Source organism: Argentina silus, assembly GCF_951799395.1.
Source record: "Argentina silus genome assembly, chromosome: X".
In the NCBI taxonomy this organism is placed as follows: domain Eukaryota; kingdom Metazoa; phylum Chordata; class Actinopteri; order Argentiniformes; family Argentinidae; genus Argentina; species Argentina silus.
In genome coordinates, this window is record NC_139653.1 from 13,907,584 (window position 1) to 13,919,834 (window position 12,251).

Genomic DNA, 12,251 nt, shown 5'->3' on the forward strand with positions numbered 1-12,251 from the left:
TGTGTGTGTGTGTGTGTGTGTGTGTGTGTGTGTTCACCTCCAGCAGCAGTAGTAGAGGGTGTGTATGGTCTCTGGCAGGGATGTTGATGAGGCTGTCCATCAGTAGGATACGGATGAAGTCACACACTTGCTTCCTGGTTGGGTGATACTCCCTTAGTGAAGAAGCTTCCCCCTCCTCCAGGGAATCAACCTCCCTCTCAGCCTGGGAGGAGAGGAGACATTGTGGTTACATGCCTCTAAATAGTCTAAATAAATAGTCCGCACTGATCTGAAAACACTGGATACAGTCGATGACTATTCCAGCTCCCAGAGGGCATCTTCCATGTTTCTTTCCTCTACCTGTGTTTTCAGATCAGTGCAGATGAACAGGAGGAGACCAGGGAGGGAAGACATGACTTTTGAGTTACACAAAGTTGCACACCGACAGACACACCACAACAACCTCACCTCAGCGCAGTCCAGGGGGAACACAGCACTAGCGAGTGCATGGAGGAACTCTGGTGACGCCCATAGTGGGTCTCGGGGGCGGAGACTGTGCAGCAGACACAGGAACTGCATCACACTCCCCGGGAACTGCAACTCCCATGAGGCATCAGCACCTGATGATGGCTTCACAGAGAGGATAGAGAGCTAAACTCTGACAAATGTCTCATGACAGTAGGAAAGTATAAAGAGAACATCAAAACAAAACAAAGAAGAATACCTGTGTGCGGATTCGGATTTTTTTCATGGACTGGCTGTGAATGAAATTAAGTTATTTGTTTGTTTGATTGGTTACTCACCGGTGTGATGATGACTTTGATCAGCTCCAGTAGCATGGCTGCAGCCTCGGGGCATAGCTGCAGAGGAGGAAGGTCTGCAGGGCTGACAATCACTGCCTGTAGAACCTCATCAAGATCCACCTGCAGAAGACACCACGGAGGAGGAGGAAGATGATGGTGATGGCTTTGACCAGCTACATGCATATACAGGCATGCTATTCCGAGCATGCTAACATAACCTAACACTCCCATTGGTCTGTACTCAGTGATGCTAATTTGCAAGTACACATATACATGGGTGGCTTACTCTCTGGGTCCATAGATTTGTCATAACAAAAGTAATCTGCATGCCCACATATAACCACTTCTTTAAAGGGTTAGTTCACCCCTCCACACATTTAAAGGGATTCACTCCTCCACACATTTAAAGGGATAGTTCACCCCTCCACACATTTAAAGGGATTCACTCCTCCACACATTTAAAGGGATTCACTCCTCCACACATTTAAAGGGATAGTTCACCCCTCCACACATTTAAAGGGATTCACTCCTCCACACATTTAAAGGGATTCACTCCTCCACACATTTAAAGGGATTCACCCCTCCACACATTTAAAGGGATTCACTCCTCCACACATTTAAAGGGATTCACTCCTCCACACATTTAAAGGGATTCACCCCTCCACACATTTAAAGGGTTAGTTCACCCCTCCACACATTTAAAGGGTTAGTTCACCCCTCCACACATTTAAAGGGATTCACCCCTCCACACATTTAAAGGGATTCACCCCTCCACACATTTAAAGGGTTAGTTCACCCTTCCACACATTTAAAGGGATTCACCCCTCCACACATTTAAAGGGATTCACCCATACAGTTTCAGTACCTGTCCCTGAGGTGTGTGGTGGCCTCTCTTCCCCAGCAGCAGAGCAGCCAGTGCTCCATACACCTGAGGCAGGTGAGCCTGATGGACCAGCAGCATTCGCAGCACGTCGAAGCCTGGACACGTGGCACTCAGACATTCATTTGACCATGAGTTGGCCCGTAGGTTGTCTAAAAGATGGACAGAAACCATCAGTGAATGTTAAGTTCAACAACGAAAACTGTGCATTCATTAAGCCTGATGAGTGTGTAGATAGAGAGGTACACAGAGCTCTATATTCATGCATCTCTAATAATTTCTTCACATCTGTAAGCGTACCCATGATGGCAGAGGGTTCCTCCATGCTCTCCAAGAGGGTTCCTGGAGACACACTTTCTCTGAACCTTTTCCGCTCACTGTGATTGGCCAGGAGGTGTGTGAAGAGCAGGAGCCCAAGCTGTAGGGAGGATGGGTGCAGTTGAGGCTGAAGGAACAGCAGGAACCAATCACTGCCCAGAGTCTGGAACAACTCCTTCTGCTGGCTGGGATAAAATAAAATGAACACCATTACTGTGCATCTTTATCTTTATTGTAAATCTTTATCTTTAAACAGTCCAGACTACTAGTATATAGCTCACAATCAAAACCTATTCATTCAACATTGCTTTTCTGTGTAGCTAGGGTAGTTAAACCCCATGTTAAGCCCACGGCGAGGGTTCTGCCATCCCAGGTGTTATGGTACTTACTCTGCAGACAGGGGACTGTCTGGGCTGATGAGGTCACAGAGAGAGAGTAGTAGCTGGTTACGAATCCACACTGGATTGGCAGGACCAGCACCAGAGCTCTGGGCTACAGGAGGGAGATTCACTCATTCATTCATTCATTCATAAACTTTATCAAGAGCAGGCAGGACAGACACAACTGGGTTACCATACACATACAATATCAGGGGCTGTACCTAGCTTATCCTCGTCAAAACTGTCATCAGAGAGCCCAGAGTTTTCACTCACACTAGTGGGAGGCAGTGTGTAAACCAGGAAGAGGCCAAGTCTGGACAAATGGAGACACACAATTAAATGAAACATACTGACATACTAACATACTTACTCCTTAAGCAAGAGCAGTAGCTGTCCCAATAACTGCACTTCTTAAAAATGAATCAGTGGTTAGCAGCACAGAGAGGTTGATATGCCTGTTACCAAGTCAACAGAACGCTATGTACCTGCGTATGTCTGTAGAGGTGAAGTGTCTCTTCAGCAGACGTGTGATGACGCAGGCGATGACTGTCACCTTCCTGGGGGTCACCGAGGGGTCAGCCAGTAGGAAGAACAGTATAGGCACCAGACCCAGGCTGTGCATGACCTCCACGTTACCACACTCACCACTGAGGAGGGAAGACAGAGGGGACAATGGAAAGGCAAAAAAACACCAGAGTAATATGTGACACCGAATCTACGACAGATATATCTCCATAATATGAAGCCTGTTAGAAGTCATGGTGGAGGAAAAACGAAAAAGCCAGGGAGAACAGGCGGGACTATGGCGGGACTGAAAGATGAAAGAGTTCTGCGCGGATGTTCTAGGCTCTATGACAGACTTTATCCTTTCATGAGCTACAGTAGGTGGCACAGATGGTGTAGGTACATTGGTATAGCAGCAACTCATTTTGTTGGTAGATCATACCGTACACACAGGACTTCTCTTGTTCCAATTTTAGCATGTTTTGTAAGTGGTTTCTGGCGGACCACAAGTCTCATGATCTCATAGGCATATCACATTATCATTACATTGTTTTCCATTCCATTCTTCCAGGCCACCTCATGCCATCTCCATACAGCCGACTATATATAGTACTAGTGCAGTGCAGTTTGTTATGACGGCTCATTACCTTGATGATTTCAGGATTTCAGCAAAATGATTCAGAACTGACAAGTCTAAACTATCTGGAGTGTTCTGCCACATCTGGAAGACAGTGAGCAGAGAGAGGTAAGATCCAGTATTAGACAACAACAGATACTGAAGATAGTGTGAAGGAATAAACCAAGGGTCTAGGGGTTGGTTTGGGACTGGGTGTAGTGTACCTCTAGGTCACATAGGAGGGCCTGGAAGGCCAGTCGGTTCTGTAGGCAGGAGGATCCAGATCCTAGCTCCACTGAGCCAGACAGAGACAGAACCAACTGGAATGTCCTGCTGCTGACCAGAACACACTTCATCTTCAACAGGAATGCCAACAGCTACAGAGAGAGAGAGGTGAGGAAGGTAGAAGGAGACCATGAATCATGAGTACAAGTACAATTATTATAATAACAATTTAAATGTATATTTAGAGGTATCATTATTTGCACGTCCAGACAGGGTCTATCTACCTTATACCCTCTGATGCGAGTCATCTCCTGCAGCATGGTGGGACTAGTCTCCAACACAGAAAGAAGAACCTTCACCGCTGCATACAGCGAACCATCATCTTGTGCCATGGCAACCAGACTCAGAATCACTGCCGGCCCGCCGACGTATAGAAAACCGTTGGCAGCGTTGCTAGGAGCAAACGTCCTCACGCCTGAAAGACACAGCAACACAACACATGTTTAAACTGCCAGTGAACAGTTTAAAATAAACATTGATGAACAATTCTCAAGGGATGAGTCATCTTTACCAAAATGACCGATGAGGGCAGCTCCTATGGTGCGGGCGGTGCCACTCAGGTGCTGGCTGATGTTCCGAGCCAAGAATACTGGGGTGGAGTTATCCCGAGACGTGATCTCCATCTGAGAAGACACACACATGTAAAAAAAAAAAGAAAAACACAGGACTATCTCACCTCACTCATTAATTTTCCTTGAATGCAGGACACAGGATCATCTCAACACTCACTTCCACAACAAAGGAACAACCTGAGGATCATCTCAACTAAAGCAAATGATGCTGTATGCCAACGGCAAAGACAGGAAACAACCCAAGCAATTACAGTCCTTGGTTGTTCACTCTAATCTTCACTTACATCATCAAATTAATTAGAAATCAGAAGAGAAAGACATAGTAAGTTTAGCCCTGGGTCCTCCATACCTCTTTGGCGATGAGACGGCAGTCCACCTCATTGAAGTCATCTCGGATCTGTGATACGGTGGTTACTGTTGCTACGGCAGAGTTGATGCCGAATGAGATCCTCTCCTCTGGGACCAGCCTGAGAGGGAGAGGGTCTGCATCTGAGTAAAGGGCTGGAGAAACAGGTACAGAAATACAGCTAAATTACTACATGACTGATTAAAACAATGCTACACTGAGAGCTAACAGATACAGCTATTCAAACAATGCTCCAGTAAAGGTCTTGAGAAGACAGAGACAAAACTATACACAATAAAGTGCATTTATCAACTCCTCAGTTGAACAGATCAGACACACACCTGTGTTTCGTAGAGCCAGGTAGTTGCCCAGGTAAGCTGTGCCCTGTGTGTAGATGAGTCCTACAGCCTCGGGGCTCAGTACTTCCTCAAACAGGTAGGTAGGGCCCACGCGCCACACCATCGCGGCGTGCTCCTTCCATACAGACGGTGTTCCGATGATAGCACACACATCAGTCACTGCGGTGGGATCCATGGAAACGTACTGGCCAGGAAATGGCTGGATGTACCGCATCTACAAAGTAAAAAGGTACTGTTCCACTGGCGCCTCATATAGTTCACAAACATTTAACACCTCTTCACATTATTTCTTCCTGCTGGGATCATACTGTACACAGCATTCTAAACCATTATGATATTATCATTCACTCTCTCCTACTATTGTACCTTGGCGGCTCCCACCATCTTCCCATTGAGGTAGGCTGTAACTCTGCAGCTCTTCTTCACGTCCTTCGCCATGACAACGGTGAGGTGGTGCCACTGACCTGGGACCAGCAGGCTGGAGCACTTAAACCTCAGAGAGGCAGGGAGAGGGCTGGCGGTACGCATCTCTGGCTCCATCATATCTGTTCAGCAATCAATCAATCAATCAGTCAAGAAATCAATACATCTATAGCAATATTCATATCAATGCCTTCTCCCTAGTCAGCTAGTGTAAAGTGCATTTGAGCTAGTGTGACTACAGCCTTTCTCTCTCACCCAGGAAAGTAAAGGGCTCCTCCTCAGTGGAGATGACCAGGCATCCATCGGAGGCTGAGAAGGAGATGGACAAACAGACGTACTGCTGCTCGGCCCGGGACATGTGCCGGACCACGGACAGGAGTCGGAGAGGATGGGAATCACAGGCCGAACTGAACCGGCTGATCAGGAACCAACAGGAATAGGACAGCCCCGCGGCAGGAGGAAAACCACGGCAGTCTGAGAGAGAGAGAGAGAGAGAGAGAGAGAGAGAGAGAGAGATTGAGAATGTAGAAGAGATACAGTTGAATAATAGGGAGATGGAAGAAACATGGCAAGCAAAACAATATGTGGACTGCAACATTCAAAGATATACATAAAAGTGAAACAAGGAGTATGTCTAACATTCATGTAAAACATTCAGACTGAATCCCCGCCCCTTACCTCCTCCTATGCCCCCTGTGGGAATGGAGTCAGCATTCACCCCTTTCACTGTGGCCAGCGAGGGCAGGAACAAACAGCTGCAAACACACACACATACTGTTGATGGCTCACAAATACTAATATACAATATATCACAGTGATTGCTGTATTTCTTGTGGCTCTCATTTGATTTCACCAAAACCATATTCTACAGCAGATGAAACAGGTCCCTGTACCATCATCAATGTCAGTCCCTGCCCTAATGGACTCAACCATAGCCTTTCTTGCTCATGTTTAACCCCCTTCTGAAGCAGTGGACTCACTCAGAACCCAGCCCTCAAGAAGCAGTGGACTCACCACTTACCCCCCCACCCTGGCCCAGTGCAGTGGACTCACCCGTAGCCGCTCTCGCTCATGTCAAACTCTACGAAGGCAGGGGAAGCGGAGACCCTGTGGGGTCTGAAGCTCCGTGGTGACGTCATGGAGACCAGGCTGATGATCTGGTGCAGGGGGAGGGGGGATCCAATAGGGTGTACACTTTGACTCAGCAAGCTGAAGGAACGCTTCAATGTCTTCATGGAGGATCCTGTCTCTCCGTCTGTGGAACTGTCTGCTCCCTCTATGCTGAGGTCTAGAACATAGATGCAGTGAGACATAAAAAATACCCACATGTCCAATATGACACCAGTAGGATGTCAAAAGAAGTAAAACAAATTGGGTAGGATTATCTCAAAGGGGCAACCTGGGACATTTGGATTTGAATGATATAGCCATTGATTCTTGAATAATATAACTTAGAAATGCCTCATAATCTTAGTCCAACTGTCTTAACCCATCAGAACCCAAAATTGTTTTACTCCATTGTTTGTAAACAATACAATTGTAAACAAAGACTGTATACAGTTAAAACAATCATTTTTATCTCATGGATGGTCAGTCCTTGCATCCTGTCTGCATCCAGCTCTGTCTATGAATTTTCTCCAGCCTCATCCCTCAGCTGTTTACCAAAAAAAGTGCCGTAGTGACCACTTAGTTGTTTTTGAATCCCAGATTGCACCTTTAATATGGTCAGAGAGAAACGTCTCTTTACCAACAGGGACAGGAGAGAGGCGTTGTGAGTGAGAGGGGGCGGCAACTTTGTCAGCTGAACACATGAGAGGATCCCCCAAGCGCAGGAACCTCCTGACAAACCAGAAAACAGAATCAAACTTGTTACATCTCACATGCTTAAGAACAATATCTTTTTTTTTTTTTTTATCCCAATATAGTCCTGAAAATTGGTGCTTCGATATGAATCTGACCTGAGGTCTGAGTGTGTGATGGCGTGGGAGGAGAGCTTCTCCAGGATGCGTGTGACAGGCAGGTGTAGGGGGTGGTCTGGCCTGAGCAGTATGCTCCTACAGTGGGTCAGCAGAGGGGACACCAACCCCCCCTCACACATGATCTGACGGTTGCTCTCCGATTTCACCATTGCCTGGATGTGGTGTGCCACCGAAGACTGCACCTCCACAGAGAGCTGGGAGAGAGGAAGAGAGACAGACAGAAAGAGAGAGAGAATAATTAATCTCATTTTTTTTCTCACTTAATAAAGTATATTTTGAATTTAACTGAATGGATTCCTGCAGATGACAGAGTGATGTCGAGTGTGCACTAGAGCTATTTCACCTGACTGCACTAACTAACTGACAGCAAAGCGAGGTACCTGTGGGTCTTCAGCAGTAAACACTGTTGGCAGGAGGGTCATGATGACTCGGATTGCTCCGGGGTGCACTATCATATGATCACAGGTAAACCTGAAGACAACAACACACACGGTCACATAGATTACAACACAATTCCCCACCTCACCCCTAAGACAGACTCACCTGTAGTTAGACTCTGTGCAGACAGAAGAGATACTGTATGCTGTGCTCCTGGCCTTCCCCTGCAGATCCTCCTCTGGTGTCTGTTGATCCGCTACCCGCTGGACTGGCTGAGGAGAGGCCATCTGCAGCCTCTCTCCCCCTCCCCCTACCCCCTGGTCCTGTCCCTCCTCCTCACCCCCCAGCCCTCCCATCCGCTCCAGAGCAGTGTAGGTCCCAGTAGCAAACTGGTCCAGGTAGGATAGCAGCCTGATACAGGTATGCAGAGAGAGGGGTAGGGGGGACTCTGAGGTGATAGAGGCTTGAAGGGAGGGTGGTATAGCAGACTCAGCTAGCTCCACAAACTGGTGGAAGCTTCTCCCATGGGACCGGTTGTCCCCAATGTCCCTCTGATTCCCTCTCTGCCCCAGGCCCCCAGTCGACCTACCCTCTAGACCCGCAGTCTGAGCCCCACTGTGGCCCCCAGTGCCTCCCATAAACCCCAGGTCCCCTCCAGTTGGCCCCTCGCCCTCGGCTTGGAAGCAGCCCAGCTGTAGCAGGGCCTCGGCCAGCTTCTCGTAATATCCGTCTGTCTGGAAGTGGTGGGCGTTGACGGGATGGACGTGCACAGCCAGGGTCAGGGTGTGGAGGGTGAGGAGGAGAATGTCTAGTACCCCCTGCTGCCCCATGGACAGCCACACATCCCCCTGGGGAGGGTCACAGAGAGCCCCCTCCATGTCCACCACCAGGGAAAGCAGACCTGTGAAACCCCCTGCTCGCCTGAATGCCCCACAGCTGTTGGGACTCTCCAGCACCTTCAACACAGACTGGAAACAGAGACCAAAGAGAAGTTAGACCTTTACACATTGACACCCTTATATCAAGAAAAGAGGTTCTGGATGGCAACTTGATCCCTTCAAATATGTTCCATTTGCTGACGCTTTTCATAGCAAGCTTTCATCATCCTAACCTTCATCAAAGCATAATGACACCCTCTGTGGAGACTGACAGAGGATTCAAACATACATATTTAGACTGCAGGAAAGAGAGCCGGAGTCTTCACACACAGACGGTGACATATGCCAATGACAACAAAGCAATGCTAGTGATACATAACTGAACAGAAGTCATATGGATAACCTCAATATTGTATTTGAAGATTATGTTCAAATTCACTTCCACTTCTTACATTGTTATTTTCTGTCAGTTTCAACAAGCTGGTAAAATTGATGAACAATAGGCAAATACATAAATACAGTAAATAAATAAATCATGAATTATTTCTGGTAACCGTTTTTTGAGGGCTAAGCGAAATCGGATTAGCTTGATTAAATTTAGCCAGCTAATACATCAGATAGGTAATATGTGTCGTAGAATGCAGGGGGGGAATCTGATTAACGGGAACTGGAGTAATCACAATGGCTCTGAACACACGCCAACCTAGGTCACTGACAATCTCATTGCCACCTGCTTAACTGAGTTAGCGCACACACACACACAAACACACACACACACACACACACACACACACACACACACACACACACACGCTCGCACGCGCACACGCACGTACACATGCACACATGCACACAGTCCTCATAGCTTACTCACACACTCAAATACACACATACCCACACACAGTTACATCTGACTGTATGCAAGGTAGCGCTCCAATCTATAAAAATGTACACGTCCAGTACAGTACAGTAAGTGTATAACTCAGTTAGGCCTAATCAGATCTATCTCACATTCACTGATCTGATATTGGTCATAATCTTCAGAGTGCCACAGCACAAGCCTGGTGAGGTAATGAAATCGCACCAGCGTTAACAGCTAAACCTGTATTTGCAAATCAATCTGCATTTTTTCATAATGCAATCAGGATCCCAGAGGCGATGATAATAAATTCACTAGCTTATTATGTTTTAACTACGTTACAATTTGTTAAGATTAGATGTAAAAACTACATTTGCAGCTTAGTTGAGGCCCGTTTACAAGGCTTACATTTCCCCTTATGCTGTAGCAGAACGTATTTGGCAACAATCCATAAAACATTCATCACAAATCAATGCTTCACACCTGTGTGTGTGTGTGTGTGTGTGTGTGTGTGTGTGTGTGTGTGTGTGTGTGTGTGTGTGTGTGTGTGTGTGTGTGTGTGTGTGAGAGTGTGTACCTGTAGCAGGTCCTGCTTTAAACCCAGCTCTTGCTGTGTAGATGAGCAGAGTGCTCCTATAGCTGTACTCATGAACTCTTCAGGGTTGATCTCAGACAGCTGCTCCAGGATAGTCAGGGTAGGCCCTCGATACTGCTCCTCATCCAGAAAGATCTTAATGTAGGGAACCATCCCCAGGTCCCGCACTGACACTGACACACACACACACACACACACACACACACACACACACACACACACACACACACACACACACACACACACACACACACACACACAGTTAATGTAGGCTACTACAGTGTTACATAGGCCTTTGTAGACAGAGAGGCACAATGAAGATCCAAAGAAGGAGGTTAGAGGTGAGTGTGTACCTGTGTTTCTGATAGAGCGGAGGGTCAGTGCTGCCACTACGTTGAGCATGCTAGTGGTGAGAGCTCTCTCACTGTCCTCCACACCTGACTGATCCTGGACATCTATCATGGAGAGAGCACAGGTCTACTTTCAGGGTTTAAACCAAGAGGACTGGTTCCGAGATGAAAGATCTGAATCAAGCGGAACATTTAAACAGGATTTTTAAATATGCAAAAGCTGCACAGTAACCCCAACTATAACCCTCACACAGTGTTGGGATTGTTGGCTGAGACCCCTTTCACAGGCTACCTGTCTGTGACACCCCAGCCTTCCTGAGGATCTTGGCTCTCCTGCGTAGTTCTCCCAGCAGGAGTTCCAGCAGGCCCCCGTCACTCAACACCTCCGCCAGGAGACCACTGCGCATTGTCAGCCTGGTGAGCAGTAGAAAACAACATCATTATATCTCAGTCAAGATAAAGGAGTTACCCCCAACCAACCACACACACAAATTGCTACATGTGTCCACTCACCTGTGGAAACAGTCAAGAGCTGCCACCTCAAACTCCACCCCTGCCACCCCTCTGGCAGCGCCCCCTGCCCAGCCCTGCTTCAGCACGCCCTGCACTGCACGTAGGGTCTCGTGGGGGATGTAGTTGAGCTGGAACACCACCTGTTGGAAAGACATTGTGTCAATAGTCAGTGTGTCACACTAGAGTGATACAATGCAGGATTCAACAGAGATGATGTCGTGAGAGAGACCAGGGAACTAGCCAGCATCATATGTGTGTGTGTGTGTGTGTGTGTGTGTGTAGTTGTGCATTGTGCATTGCATACCATATCCAGCAGTGAGAAGAAGTGTCTGTGTACTGGCGCTGGTTTACGCCACACACAGGCAGCAAGCTGGGCAAGTGACTGGACAGTCCACTCAAGGAGGAAGAAGTTGGCGCAGTCCCATTCCCACACGCTCTGGATGGTCCTGAGGATCTGGCAGCAGAGCAGGGAGTCCTCCGAGCGCAGGAAGGAACTTTGCAGGAGCTGGAACGCTGACAGGTTCTTCACAGCCAAGCCTGGAGACACAGGGGAGGAAGAGAATGAACTCGAAGGTGCAGCCATCACACACATCGACTGAGCATAGACTGAGCATTCTTCAGCTTTGTTTGTGCTACAGACAAGCATGGCTGTGATAGACTCAGAAGTGGAACGCCTCTTTGTTTGTTATTTGACTCTGAGATGTACAGTTCATCTGGAATGGAGACCACAGAGGAATTCTAATTCTAATGTAACTGTTACATATAGGTCAATTTCAGCTAAAGAAACATTTTGTTTTAGGCACCATTTATCATATTTAGTTTTTGCAAGGTCAGACAGTCAAATGAAGCGAGGATTGAAAGGAGAACGATTAAATCACAAACAACATTCAACGTACAACACATTGAAATTGAGAAATTCCACAAGTGAATCAAGTTACACTTACATAGATTGATTGAAAGCAAATAATCGAATGTGTATTATGACAGGAGAAAAACATCATCACTCGTGCTGATAAAGTTTGGTTCACAACGTTGTCAGAATATTCTGAGAGGGTCTTAGATTTTGGAGCAGAAACATACCGATGTTTGTGGTAAATATATATATATATATATATATATATAATTGGTTGGTGGTAATATGATTAATTTTCACCCTTGATCAAAATCACATCAGAGCCAAATAAGATCAGCTTAAAACAGACTCTGTTCTATCCGCTGGCAAGAGAGCTGCTCC

General features: G+C 47.0%; 1 protein-coding gene across 1 annotated transcript in view; it reads right to left on the reverse strand.

Annotated features, from left to right (window-relative positions):
* The window catches only part of wdfy4 (WDFY family member 4), a 48,289-nt gene that overhangs the window by 28,879 nt on the left and 7,159 nt on the right, over positions 1 to 12,251 (reverse strand). Inside the window, exons 9-35 of the mRNA XM_083694588.1 lie at positions 11,322 to 11,554; positions 11,018 to 11,157; positions 10,797 to 10,918; positions 10,508 to 10,609; positions 10,137 to 10,327; positions 7,988 to 8,790; positions 7,825 to 7,915; positions 7,424 to 7,638; positions 7,213 to 7,304; positions 6,519 to 6,753; positions 6,144 to 6,220; positions 5,721 to 5,939; positions 5,409 to 5,587; positions 5,025 to 5,256; positions 4,687 to 4,838; positions 4,277 to 4,388; positions 3,990 to 4,180; positions 3,705 to 3,857; positions 3,512 to 3,585; positions 2,846 to 3,007; positions 2,582 to 2,673; positions 2,370 to 2,472; positions 1,963 to 2,165; positions 1,648 to 1,814; positions 783 to 902; positions 448 to 609; positions 38 to 202 (exon numbers count right to left, since the gene is read on the reverse strand). Of these exons, the coding sequence (XP_083550714.1) occupies positions 38 to 202; positions 448 to 609; positions 783 to 902; positions 1,648 to 1,814; positions 1,963 to 2,165; positions 2,370 to 2,472; positions 2,582 to 2,673; positions 2,846 to 3,007; positions 3,512 to 3,585; positions 3,705 to 3,857; positions 3,990 to 4,180; positions 4,277 to 4,388; positions 4,687 to 4,838; positions 5,025 to 5,256; positions 5,409 to 5,587; positions 5,721 to 5,939; positions 6,144 to 6,220; positions 6,519 to 6,753; positions 7,213 to 7,304; positions 7,424 to 7,638; positions 7,825 to 7,915; positions 7,988 to 8,790; positions 10,137 to 10,327; positions 10,508 to 10,609; positions 10,797 to 10,918; positions 11,018 to 11,157; positions 11,322 to 11,554 (4,787 nt within the window). The remainder of the gene's footprint in view (positions 1 to 37; positions 203 to 447; positions 610 to 782; positions 903 to 1,647; positions 1,815 to 1,962; positions 2,166 to 2,369; positions 2,473 to 2,581; positions 2,674 to 2,845; positions 3,008 to 3,511; positions 3,586 to 3,704; positions 3,858 to 3,989; positions 4,181 to 4,276; positions 4,389 to 4,686; positions 4,839 to 5,024; positions 5,257 to 5,408; positions 5,588 to 5,720; positions 5,940 to 6,143; positions 6,221 to 6,518; positions 6,754 to 7,212; positions 7,305 to 7,423; positions 7,639 to 7,824; positions 7,916 to 7,987; positions 8,791 to 10,136; positions 10,328 to 10,507; positions 10,610 to 10,796; positions 10,919 to 11,017; positions 11,158 to 11,321; positions 11,555 to 12,251) is intronic.